Source organism: Pelophylax lessonae, assembly GCF_965119305.1.
Source record: "Pelophylax lessonae genome assembly, chromosome: 1".
Taxonomy (NCBI): domain Eukaryota; kingdom Metazoa; phylum Chordata; class Amphibia; order Anura; family Ranidae; genus Pelophylax; species Pelophylax lessonae.
In genome coordinates, this window is record NC_138768.1 from 434,734,817 (window position 1) to 434,748,625 (window position 13,809).

Genomic DNA, 13,809 nt, shown 5'->3' on the forward strand with positions numbered 1-13,809 from the left:
AATGCACACCTGTGCAATAATTAGCTTTCTAATCAGCATCTTGATATGCCACTCCTGTAAGGTGGATGGATTATCTCGGCAAAGAAATGCTCACTAACACAGATTTAGACAGATTTGTGAACAATATTTGAGAGAAATTGACCTATTGTGTAGTATTTCTCCCAGCTAGAGGTGTAGTATCATGTGGAAGGCTCTCACTTATGTAGAGAGGGTAAATAGTCAAGTCTTCCTCTGCAGTTTCCCTTTGCTTCTGACGCAGGGATTGCTCGTTAGCATCCAGCCAGTCTGAGGCATCAACTGGTGACTCGAAGTGTGATTGCCCTTTCACAGTGATCCTTAATTTAGCAGGGAATAACATGGCATAAGTAACTTGAAGGCGCTGGAGCCTCTTCTTGATGCCTGCATAACGAGCTCGGCTACGCTGTACTTCAGTTGAGAAATCTAGGTATAATGAAATCCTGGTCCCATTAAAATGTATATTTCTCTTTTCCCTGGCCTGCTTGATGGACAATTTCTTTATCCTTGTAATTCAGCAATCTAGCTAGGAGGGTACGTGGTGGGCGGCCAGAAAGAAGCGGCTTAGGAGGCACGCTCCACCGAGTACTAAGGGGTGGAGGCTTCTTTGCCGAATAGCTCCAGGAGCCAACGCTCCCCAAATTCTGTTGTCTTTCCCCTCCCCCTTTTCAGGGAGCCCCACAATACAAATGTTGCATCTGAGGCGGTTCTCCATATCCTCAGCCCACATCTCTGTATCTTTTGCCATCCTTGCAATGGATTACGTTTCTCTGATGAGCAGAGTGAGCCTATCTTCCATCTCACTGACTCTGCTTTCAACTGCAATAGTACACTCTCTGATCTTCTGCAGTTCCTGTCTCATGAAGCCCACCTCCTCCCTCAGGCCTCCAAAATCTGCATTAAGTATGTTCACAGAAGCTGGGCATTTATTCACTGCTCTCAGTATGTCAGCAAGTGTTGGCTGTTTACCCTCTTCTTCTCCCTCCTCAGTGTCTGAAGGGGTCTGTTCAGAACAAGCAGAGGGGCCTTGTGTGGGGTGCTCATCACCGGTCTCAGTTTGGAAAATAGCTGGCGTGGCCTCTAAGTCCTCCTCCTGGTGACTGCTCAGTTTCTGGACATAGTATAGAATGTCTTTGGGAGGATCTTTCCCTGGTGCCTTTGGGGTTTTGGGCTGAGTACTCACTGTGTCCTTTTTATCTGTGCCCCATGGACCTCGCCAAGGCAGAGGCACAGTGGCGCCATTTTGGTAATCTGAGGGCGCTCAGTCCTCCTTGCTCTTGGGGGTCACCATACTGGCCGATCGAAGGCTCGGAATGCTCTGTCGGGACAACATAAAGTGCTGGTAGGTCTGTGCTCAAAAACAGGGTGTCTAGTAAGCTGGGAGCAGGATCAGTGTCATGAGCTCTGTGAGATGCGACCGCTCACATGCCGCTCTTGGCCACGCCCCCCAGAAAATAATTTTAATGGCCTTAGGCAATACCGTGTACCCTTTGACCTGCTTTATTAGTTGTGGTCAATCTCTTGTACAAAAGTGGCATCCTAATCCTAAAATATGGATTTCTCGGTAACCATGCCAAACATTTAACTTCATGTTTCATAAATAGCAGTGCCTATTGATTATATAAAAATTGCTCAAATGTTATGCATCCAGCACCTACACACATACACCCCATTTCCCAAAAAGTTAGTACTAAAATATGAATCTAAAGAATTGCCTTCTAACCGAATTCCCAAAACTTTTCTGTTTGCAGAACCCAGAGGCTCAGCATGGCTCTATCTTGGCATTGGGCTATCTGATTTGGAGATACTTAGATAAATGTCACACAAGTAAAGATGAGCTGGAAAATATGGAGACATCTGGATCTCTCTCTATAAATAATGAGGATGAAATCCTCCAGAATTGTGTGGAAACCATTGGTGAGACAAACTTAATTTTGATGTATATATTTTGGGCAAAATGTGTATGTATATATGGACACATTGCAATGCAATATAACTTGCTGTTACAAGTGATCTTTCCAATTGTTTCAATGAAAATGCTCAAATGTTTTTCCCTCCTTGCACAGGCCTGTTTTTGGACAATTCATCTCCTTTGTTGTCAATTGCTGCAGCTACAGCTTTAGGAGAGATTGGACGGAATGGGTCCCTTCCCATACCTGATGAAGGCCCTGGCTTCACCAAGAAGCAGCTTGTGGAAAATCTATTGGGCAGGATAACATCTGGCAAAGAAACTAATAAGGTCAATGTGCAATTAGTTTGTATTTGCCCACAAGATCTATTTTACCTTACTTATTTTCTATAGAAAGACAGAGGAGAATATTTAATGGTACAAATTAAATTTGGATAATATTTACTGAGATACTCATCGGCCACTTTATTTGGTACACCTTGCTAGCACCGGGTTGGACCCCCTTTTGCCATCAGACTTAATTCTTCGTGGGATGGATTCAACAAGGATCCTCAGAGATTTTGGTCCATATTAACATGATAGCATTGTGCAATTGCTGCAGATTTGTCGGCTGCACATCCATAATGCAAATCTCCCATTCCACCACATTCCAAACATAATCTATTGGACTGGGATCGGGTGATTGTGAAAGCCATTGGAGTACAGTGAACTCAATTTAATGTTCAAGAAACCAAAATGAGATGATTTCAGCTTTGTGACATGGTGCATTTTTCTGCTGGAAGTAGCCATCAGAAGATGGGCAAACTGTAGTCATAAAGGGATGAACATGGTCAGCAAAAATACCTAGGTAGGTTGTGGTATTTAAGCAATGCTTAATTGGTGCTAAGGGGCCCAAATTGTCCTAAGAAAATATCCCCCACACTATTACACCACCATCAGCCTCAACCATTGAATCATGGTAGGATTAATCCATGCTTTCATGCTGTTTATGCAATATTATGAACCTACCATCTGAATGTTGCAGCTGAAATCAAGACACATCAGACCAGGCAATGTTTCTCTTACGTCCTCCGACAGTCGCCGCCTCCTCTAAGTCATCAATGTTGGGTATTGACTTCCCATCCGCAGGAATAGCTAGGCATATAGACTTAGTCCAAAGACAAAAGGCATTAGCATATACACACCCATGGGGGCTGTCCCATCTGGTCAATACCCCCCCGCATCACCACTCCCAACTCAGTTTTAATCTGCCTAGCGTCAGGAATAGTCAGGCTTCCCTTGTGCTGGGGCTTCAGTCTCAGCCTTCCTAATCTTTTATTTGATTTTCTTTGAAAATGTCAGTTTTTTCTTTTACTTTACTAGCTGTTTATTTTGTCAGCTTCTAGTGTTAGTCTTCTCTTCGGATGAAGATGGATCATGCGGTGCTGGGATTCGGACTGGCCGCCCTGGTTGACCAGAGCAAAAGGGTCAGATGGACCCCCAGACCGCCATCGAGCATTCAGCTATGGTTCGCCCTGGCATTACGAACGACCCATCCCTGTTCGCTGCAGGGATGCAGACGTGAGGTGGCTACCTCACAGGACTCGTCTGCGGTGCTGCAGCTTCATGTCCCTGGCTCACGGCACTCCCTGTCAGATGAGGACAGAGGTTTTCCATGCATGGAGGCTCCCCACGCCATCTGGTACAGGTAAGTACTTTTCTGTGTGGGGACTCTGTTTGGGGTGGCAGACTGTGTTGCATCTGTGACTCCCTGTGCGATTCCTGCGGGGATCGCTTGTGCAGATCTGTATGTTGCCTGGGGGTCCCTGTCCCTGTGTCACCTTAGGTGCATGTTGGGGGTGCAGACGTTGGTGCTTGTGTGGCGACCGCAGCGGTGCATTTTCGCGCGGTCCACCAGCTTTGATATGGGCACACATGTATAGCTCCTCTGGGGAGATCCTGCATGTCATTTTGGCGCCATCCGTCGCCATTTTGTGGGCGGTGGAACGATCGGTCCGGCCGCATGTCGGCGGCCATTTTGGCGTAGCCTCCAATGCATCCCTATGGGGCAGCCATTTTCCCGGGGTCTGGCTTATAGTCCAGCCCTCTCCAGCAGCACTTCCTTTCCATCAGCCGCAAGGACACTGGTAGCAACGCTCTGCAGGTTATCACTCTCGATTTCCCTCTGTATATCGCTTCTGGCTCAGTTTCTTTTCTCCTTTGGGGGTCTTTCATCACTGTAGCAGTAGCGGTGGGCTGCGCACACCGCAGCGTTCTTAAAGGGGACAGTACACCGTTTTTGCACTGTAGTTTGTTCTGATAACTTGAGCCATGGATTCTCAGGAAAGCAAGTTTCCTCCAGCTTTAGTGGGGGGCCCCAGTTCTCCTGTGGCTCCGCTGCGACCCGATCTGGCTGCTGTAGTAGCGACTTTGGTGGCAAATATGGAAGTGCTGATGTCTGAACGGGCTGCGAGAAAGAGGCCCAGGTTGTCTCTCTCTTCTGATTCAGATGGGGATATGGCTGCTGCTGCGAGCGTGCCCTTTTCAGGGTCCCGCTCATCCTTAGACCCCCCGGGGTCTGAGGGGGAGGCTGAAATGGAGTGTGTTGATACATCCTCCCCAGGGTCACCTGAAGAATGGGTGACCATGGATGAGTTAATTGTTTCTGTTAAAGAAACTTTGCATTTAGAGGATGAGCCCTGTCCTCCGGGAGTTGTGTCCTCATTTGGGACACACAGGACCCGCAAGTCTGCGCAGGTTTTTCCCTGCCCAGCGGAATTCCATTACACTGTTAATTAAATGTGGCGCACGTTAAAACGTCCATTCTTGGTACCTAGTCGGTTTAAATTGCTTTATCCTTTTGCGCCGGCTACGGAATCACGATGGTGTGTGCCTCCACAGGTGGATCACACTGTGGCCGTATCGAACAAGGCTACCTTGGTTCCTACTGAGGATACCCCGGTTTTCCGGGATCCCACGGACCGGAGGTTGGAGTCTCTAGCCCGCCATTCCTATACGGTGGCGGGTTCGTTGCTCAGACCCGTTTTCGCGTCCGTTCTGGTGGCTCAGGCGGTGGCTGATTGGATTAAGATGCTTAGGGGCAATCTTGTGTCTGATGACGTGCCGCCTGCCCGACTGGAAATGGTGGATCAGATCCACCAAGGAGTCATGTACTTGTGTGATGCATGAAAAGAATTTTGGTGGCCCAAAAGAAACTGCGCAAAATTGGTGATATTCGATACTAAATTAATCAATCAAATTGTCATAAATTAATTAAATATATATAAGAGGAATTGCTTCCATAGTGCAAGCTGCAATAAAAACGTATAAAACGCATAAATGTGAAAAGAGTGGAATAAATTGCGCTCAACACTTAACACAACCAAAAAGTGCTTGTGTGCATAAATATGTGAATAAATGATTATAAATAAATAAATATATACAAAATCCTAAATGTGAAAGGTCCTTGGTAAATATATATCAACAGTCTTTAAAGTGCCCAGTGCAATACAGATCTCTCAGCAATGACTGAAAATCACTCCAACTTCAAGTGAGGGACCTCCACCTTAAGAAACTTTTCTCCACCCAGTGCTCGGGGTAAATACTTCTTACCAAAGCTGATGGACCCCTTAATTACAGGGGGTCTAAAACAGCGTAGATGGTCCACAAATGCCTCCAAGCTATCCTTCAGGTCCCTTGATATAAGACTCAGCTCGCATAAGGAACTCCAAGTATTTCAGGATATTTTTGTGGGGAGAAAGATAAGGAAACTCCGATAGTGTAGTATGTTCTGGTAATTAGGGTTTATTAATGAAATTGCACTTACTCAAAACATTAGATTCAAACGCCTTCATGCAGTAAATGCAGCATGGGTTCGGTGTACGGGACGCTCCTAAGCTTCTGCGTATCACCAACCCGGAACTCCACGGTCTCACGTTCCCGACGCACGTTTCGTCAGACGCGCTGACGTCATCAGGGGATCATGTGACCGTACGTTTCCATTCACAATAAATAGAGGTATCTAGCTGACAACATCCAATCGCTGGCCGGCGGTTTCAGAACCGCCCATTCCTTTCGGGATGCTAGGTTCACTCCCATGCCCGGAAGTGCTCCGCGGCCATTTCTTATTTGGGCAAATCGCCAGTGATTTACTATAACAAGCCCGAATGGACAATCGGCAGTATTATACTAAAAAAAGGAAAAAAGGAAAAAAGGGAGGGTCCGATTGCCATACTAAAGATTGAAGGATTAATTAGATGCCAATCAATGTATAACAAATTAAGGCGATGGGATGCTGTTTACAATAAATGAATGTTGTATATAGATATAATACCCTCAATGCGATATTTAATACCATACTACATAGACTATATTTTAATAAAATCTTAAAAATATTAAATAATAATAAATAAAATTTATTGGTTTAAACATATCCCTAAAAATATTGATGTGTAGTAAAAATTCATTAAAAATTATTAAAAAATATATTTTATTCATATTAATATTAATATTGGTATGGAAAGATAAAGTGCACTATATATTCCTATAATTTGTGAAATTGCTCAAAGGTATGTTTTTACAAGTATTTTATAAAGTATTTTAAAATTACATTTTTTTAAAAATTGGAAATATAACAATTTAGGTCGATGTCAATATTCATACCTGACGGCTGTAAAGTCTGCATTTTGTAGATCCATTGGGTCTCATTCATTGAGATCTTTTTAGTCATGTTTCCCCCTCTCCAATGGCGATCTACTCTGTCAATACCACAAAAGGTCATCTGAGATGGATCCTTATTGTGATATAGACGGAAATGGTTGGAAAGGCTATGCTTGGGAAAGCCTCTCCTAACATTTCCTACATGCTCATTGATCCGGATAGAAAGCTCTCGTGTGGTCCTACCTATATATTGTAATCCACATGGACAACTTATCAAGTAAGTCACATGTGTAGATCTACATGAAATGAGCTTTTTGATTGCAAATTGTTGTCCTGTGACTTTCGACTGGAAACTGGTAATTTTCCTAGGGTTTTTTCTTGTCATAAGGCAGGCATTGCACCTACCACAAGGAAAAAAACCCTTTACATCCAGAAAGGTCGGTTTGTTTTTTGGGGGGTCAGGTATATTTGGTGCCAGCATATGTCTCAAATTTGGGGCCTTCCTGTAAATAAAATGCGGTCTTTCAGGGAGGACTTTATTCAGAGTTTTGTCTTTCAATAAAATCGACCAGTGCTTACGCACAATTGCTTCAACCTGTTTATAATTCCTGCTAAAATCTGTTAAAAACGCTAATTCCCCTTTTGTCTCTGCTTCCTTCTTTTTAGTTTTCAGTAACTCACTCCTAGGCATCCGATGTACCTGGTCTCTAATTTTAGTAACCTCTTCTTGTTTGTAGCCCTTTTCTACAAATCTTTGTGTCAATAAATTAGATTGGGCTAAAAAGTCTTCATCATTTTTACAGTTTCGCTTGATGCGCATGTATTGTCCTTTTGGGATGGCACCCAGCCATTTGGGATGGTGACAACTGCGGGTAGGAATATAACTATTTCTATCTGTTTCTTTGAAGAAACTCTTTGTAGCGATAGAACAACCCTGTTTCACCAGTGTTAGGTCTAAGAAGTTTACAGATACTTTGTCCCATGTGGCTGTGAATACAAGGCCGTACTGATTCCTATTCATGTCATCAAGGAATATTTTTAGAGATTCCTCTGACCCATTCCATACTAACAGTAAATCGTCAATGAATCTTTTGTATAGAATGAGTGACGGGTTCAGATTGGCAAAGACTTCTTTCTCTTCCCATTGCCCAAGAAGGATATTTGCCACACTAGGGGCATATTTAGCGCCCATTGCCACGCCTCTAATTTGGTTATAATAACCTCCATCATGCCAAAAATAATTATTTTCCATGGCTAGGCTTAGGGCATCACAAATAAACTTTTTTTGTTGAGGTTTTATGTTGGTTTTAGTGTTTAGGGCAGCTATAGTAGTGTTAAGTACATCATCCTGCTTCAAGCTGGTGTACAGGGATTCGATATCAACTGTTACCAAGAAAGTGTTTGGCTGTACTTCTACTTGCTCCAATAGGTTAATCAAGTGTTTACTGTCTTTCAAATGAGAAGGATAAAGTGGTACAATCGGTTGCAAAAAATGGTCCACATATTCCCCTATCCGGGAAAAAATCGATTCGATGCCACTAATAATAGGCCTCCCAGGGGGCTTAGTCTTGTTTTTGTGGACCTTTGGCAACTGGTAAATTGTGGGTAAGCGTGGTGCTTTGGGCACAAGATACTGTGCCTCTTTTTTGGTTAGTATACCTTTTTCTTTAGCCTTTTTCACAATTTTCTCAAGTTTTGATTTTAGACTCTGGGTGGGGTTGGTTCTCAACTTTTGATAGGTGACTTGGTCACCCACTAGTCTGTCTAGTTCTAGTTTGTAATCACTTTTGTTGAGAACTACTATTCCCCCCCCTTTGTCTGCTCCTCGTATGACTATGTCTTTACGGTCCTCTAGTTCCTTGAGGCCCTTTTCTAATTCTTTTTTGGTGTAGTGGTGTTTTAATTTAATTTTCCGCACATCATCTTCTACCATACTTTTAAAAACTTCCAAACAATGGTTGGAAGCTTTGGGAGGATTAAAAACAGAACGATTTTTCAATCCACTGTCCTGATAATCAGCATTATTAGAGGTAGGGTTAAACGGTTTTTCTAAAAAATATTTTTTAATTTTAAGCTTCCTGACATATTTTTCAATATCTATAAAGGTGTTGAACTTGTCAACACTTTTGTCAGGGGCAAATTTAAGACCAAGTTCCAGTATTTTTAATTCGTCAGAAGTGAACTGGGCATTACTGAGATTGAAGATCCCAGCCCCTAGGACTCTCTTTTCCTTTTGTTTCTTTCGTCCACCTCTGCACCCTCTCCTCTGTTTTCCGTTCTTTCGTTTGGTGGAGGATTTCTTTGGGGTGTCATTTCCTGTTGATAATGGGGATAAGTATCCCCTCCCCATTGCTGCCAATGGTTCTCTTTCTGCCAGTAATTCCCTTGGTTCCATTGTTGTTGTTGGGGTCTCCAATTCTGTGAACCCCTCCCTCGTTGCCAAGGCTGGCCTCTCCCACCTCCTCTGTGTCCCCGCCAGGTTCCATTCGGGTGGTTGGAGCCTCTTCCCCTCCCTCTTTGACCCGGGGCGCCACCTCGCCCCCTCCCCCGAAAACCCTTCTGTTGATTTTCTGGGGTATAGGCCAGAGGGGAGTAGCTGTTATACGTGGGTACATTGTACTGGGAGGTGTTAAAATATTGTGGTCTATTGTTTCTATTTCCAGTATATTCATTCCTACCATTATCATCAAAGTTTGGAGTCCCCCCAGTGGGAGTGAAATTAGGATCTATGAATCTCTCAATTCCCATCTCTCTCACTGCCGGGGACTGTGTAGGGATATTATTAATGTTTGTGGCATTTGGTCCCAACGGAATATCCTGCCATTTGTACACTTTAGACTCTTTGTAGTCCAATAAATCTCTTTGGTATTTATTAATCTTTTTGTTTCGGGTGTCCTTATCTATTTTCTCTAAAAATTTCTGGGTTCACTGGGTGGAGAAAAGTTTCTTAAGGTGGAGGTCCCTCACTTGAAGTTGGAGTGATTTTCAGTCATTGCTGAGAGATCTGTATTGCACTGGGCACTTTAAAGACTGTTGATATATATTTACCAAGGACCTTTCACATTTAGGATTTTGTATATATTTATTTATTTATAATCATTTATTCACATATTTATGCACACAAGCACTTTTTGGTTGTGTTAAGTGTTGAGCGCAATTTATTCCACTCTTTTCACATTTATGCGTTTTATACGTTTTTATTGCAGCTTGCACTATGGAAGCAATTCCTCTTATATATATTTAATTAATTTATGACAATTTGATTGATTAATTTAGTATCGAATATCACCAATTTTGCGCAGTTTCTTTTGGGCCACCAAAATTCTTTTCATTTATTTTGCACATTTGTGTTGATCCTGCAGCAATGGATATATTTGATTTCATGAAAGATAGGACCACAGCAGATATTTTTTCAGCACAAAGTACTGTTTCAAAAGACATGGAGCAGAGTGTTAAAACTCTCAAAAATGTACTTGAAAAGAAAATCCGTGTATGGTGGGACTTGGCCACCTTAGAACAGTACATAAAAATGAAAATAACGCCAAGAAGGTTACGTTGGGATCTAGGTCCCAATGATGGTCTGGCAGATCCCGACCTAGATAAAGAATGGTTTAATTTTTTTAACCACAGCGAATCCAGACTACTTAGTCTTATTATATCGCGAAGGAAGGCGAAAATGACTAAGCTGGAGGAAAAAATTAGTGAGTTAAAAACCACTCTAGAACCTTATAAAGATAATGCTGATTTTAAAGAAAAAATTATATTAACCCAGAAATTTTTAGAGAAAATAGATAAGGACACCCGAAACAAAAAGATTAATAAATACCAAAGAGATTTATTGGACTACAAAGAGTCTAAAGTGTACAAATGGCAGGATATTCCGTTGGGACCAAATGCCACAAACATTAATAATATCCCTACACAGTCCCCGGCAGTGAGAGAGATGGGAATTGAGAGATTCATAGATCCTAATTTCACTCCCACTGGGGGGACTCCAAACTTTGATGATAATGGTAGGAATGAATATACTGGAAATAGAAACAATAGACCACAATATTTTAACACCTCCCAGTACAATGTACCCACGTATAACAGCTACTCCCCTCTGGCCTATACCCCAGAAAATCAACAGAAGGGTTTTCGGGGGAGGGGGCGAGGTGGCGCCCCGGGTCAAAGAGGGAGGGGAAGAGGCTCCAACCACCCGAATGGAACCTGGCGGGGACACAGAGGAGGTGGGAGAGGCCAGCCTTGGCAACGAGGGAGGGGTTCACAGAATTGGAGACCCCAACAACAACAATGGAACCAAGGGAATTACTGGCAGAAAGAGAACCATTGACAGCAATGGGGAGGGGATACTTATCCCCATTATCAACAGGAAATGACACCCCAAAGAAATCCTCCACCAAACGAAAGAACGGAAAACAGAGGAGAGGGTGCAGAGGTGGACGAAAGAAACAAAAGGAAAAGAGAGTCCTAGGGGCTGGGATCTTCAATCTCAGTAATGCCCAGTTCACTTCTGACGAATTAAAAATACTGGAACTTGGTCTTAAATTTGCCCCTGACAAAAGTGTTGACAAGTTCAACACCTTTATAGATATTGAAAAATATGTCAGGAAGCTTAAAATTAAAAAATATTTTTTAGAAAAACCGTTTAACCCTACCTCTAATAATGCTGATTATCAGGACAGTGGATTGAAAAATCGTTCTGTTTTTAATCCTCCCAAAGCTTCCAACCATTGTTTGGAAGTTTTTAAAAGTATGGTAGAAGATGATGTGCGGAAAATTAAATTAAAACACCACTACACCAAAAAAGAATTAGAAAAGGGCCTCAAGGAACTAGAGGACCGTAAAGACATAGTCATACGAGGAGCAGACAAAGGGGGGGGAATAGTAGTTCTCAACAAAAGTGATTACAAACTAGAACTAGACAGACTAGTGGGTGACCAAGTCACCTATCAAAAGTTGAGAACCAACCCCACCCAGAGTCTAAAATCAAAACTTGAGAAAATTGTGAAAAAGGCTAAAGAAAAAGGTATACTAACCAAAAAAGAGGCACAGTATCTTGTGCCCAAAGCACCACGCTTACCCACAATTTACCAGTTGCCAAAGGTCCACAAAAACAAGACTAAGCCCCCTGGGAGGCCTATTATTAGTGGCATCGAATCGATTTTTTCCCGGATAGGGGAATATGTGGACCATTTTTTGCAACCGATTGTACCACTTTATCCTTCTCATTTGAAAGACAGTAAACACTTGATTAACCTATTGGAGCAAGTAGAAGTACAGCCAAACACTTTCTTGGTAACAGTTGATATCGAATCCCTGTACACCAGCTTGAAGCAGGATGATGTACTTAACACTACTATAGCTGCCCTAAACACTAAAACCAACATAAAACCTCAACAAAAAAAGTTTATTTGTGATGCCCTAAGCCTAGCCATGGAAAATAATTATTTTTGGCATGATGGAGGTTATTATAACCAAATTAGAGGCGTGGCAATGGGCGCTAAATATGCCCCTAGTGTGGCAAATATCCTTCTTGGGCAATGGGAAGAGAAAGAAGTCTTTGCCAATCTGAACCCGTCACTCATTCTATACAAAAGATTCATTGACGATTTACTGTTAGTATGGAATGGGTCAGAGGAATCTCTAAAAATATTCCTTGATGACATGAATAGGAATCAGTACGGCCTTGTATTCACAGCCACATGGGACAAAGTATCTGTAAACTTCTTAGACCTAACACTGGTGAAACAGGGTTGTTCTATCGCTACAAAGAGTTTCTTCAAAGAAACAGATAGAAATAGTTATATTCCTACCCGCAGTTGTCACCATCCCAAATGGCTGGGTGCCATCCCAAAAGGACAATACATGCGCATCAAGCGAAACTGTAAAAATGATGAAGACTTTTTAGCCCAATCTAATTTATTGACACAAAGATTTGTAGAAAAGGGCTACAAACAAGAAGAGGTTACTAAAATTAGAGACCAGGTACATCGGATGCCTAGGAGTGAGTTACTGAAAACTAAAAAGAAGGAAGCAGAGACAAAAGGGGAATTAGCGTTTTTAACAGATTTTAGCAGGAATTATAAACAGGTTGAAGCAATTGTGCGTAAGCACTGGTCGATTTTATTGAAAGACAAAACTCTGAATAAAGTCCTCCCTGAAAGACCGCATTTTATTTACAGGAAGGCCCCAAATTTGAGACATATGCTGGCACCAAATATACCTGACCCCCCAAAAAACAAACCGACCTTTCTGGATGTAAAGGGTTTTTTTCCTTGTGGTAGGTGCAATGCCTGCCTTATGACAAGAAAAAACCCTAGGAAAATTACCAGTTTCCAGTCGAAAGTCACAGGACAACAATTTGCAATCAAAAAGCTCATTTCATGTAGATCTACACATGTGACTTACTTGATAAGTTGTCCATGTGGATTACAATATATAGGTAGGACCACACGAGAGCTTTCTATCCGGATCAATGAGCATGTAGGAAATGTTAGGAGAGGCTTTCCCAAGCATAGCCTTTCCAACCATTTCCGTCTATATCACAATAAGGATCCATCTCAGATGACCTTTTGTGGTATTGACAGAGTAGATCGCCATTGGAGAGGGGGAAACATGACTAAAAAGATCTCAATGAATGAGACCCAATGGATCTACAAAATGCAGACTTTACAGCCGTCAGGTATGAATATTGACATCGACCTAAATTGTTATATTTCCAATTTTTAAAAAAATGTAATTTTAAAATACTTTATAAAATACTTGTAAAAACATACCTTTGAGCAATTTCACAAATTATAGGAATATATAGTGCACTTTATCTTTCCATACCAATATTAATATTAATATGAATAAAATATATTTTTTAATAATTTTTAATGAATTTTTACTACACATCAATATTTTTAGGGATATGTTTAAACCAATAAATTTTATTTATTATTATTTAATATTTTTAAGATTTTATTAAAATATAGTCTATGTAGTATGGTATTAAATATCGCATTGAGGGTATTATATCTATATACAACATTCATTTATTGTAAACAGCATCCCATCGCCTTAATTTGTTATACATTGATTGGCATCTAATTAATCCTTCAATCTTTAGTATGGCAATCGGACCCTCCCTTTTTTCCTTTTTTCCTTTTTTTAGTATAATACTGCCGATTGTCCATTCGGGCTTGTTATAGTAAATCACTGGCGATTTGCCCAAATAAGAAATGGCCGCGGAGCACTTC

General features: G+C 41.7%; 1 protein-coding gene across 2 annotated transcripts in view; it reads left to right on the forward strand.

The window, feature by feature from the left end:
• Positions 1–13,809, forward strand: part of ECPAS (Ecm29 proteasome adaptor and scaffold) — a 230,229-nt gene that overhangs the window by 104,279 nt on the left and 112,141 nt on the right. For both annotated transcript variants that reach the window (XM_082267213.1, XM_082267214.1), the window contains 2 exons: positions 1,767–1,932; positions 2,082–2,254. In XM_082267213.1, the coding sequence (XP_082123339.1) occupies positions 1,767–1,932; positions 2,082–2,254 (339 nt within the window). The remainder of the gene's footprint in view (positions 1–1,766; positions 1,933–2,081; positions 2,255–13,809) is intronic.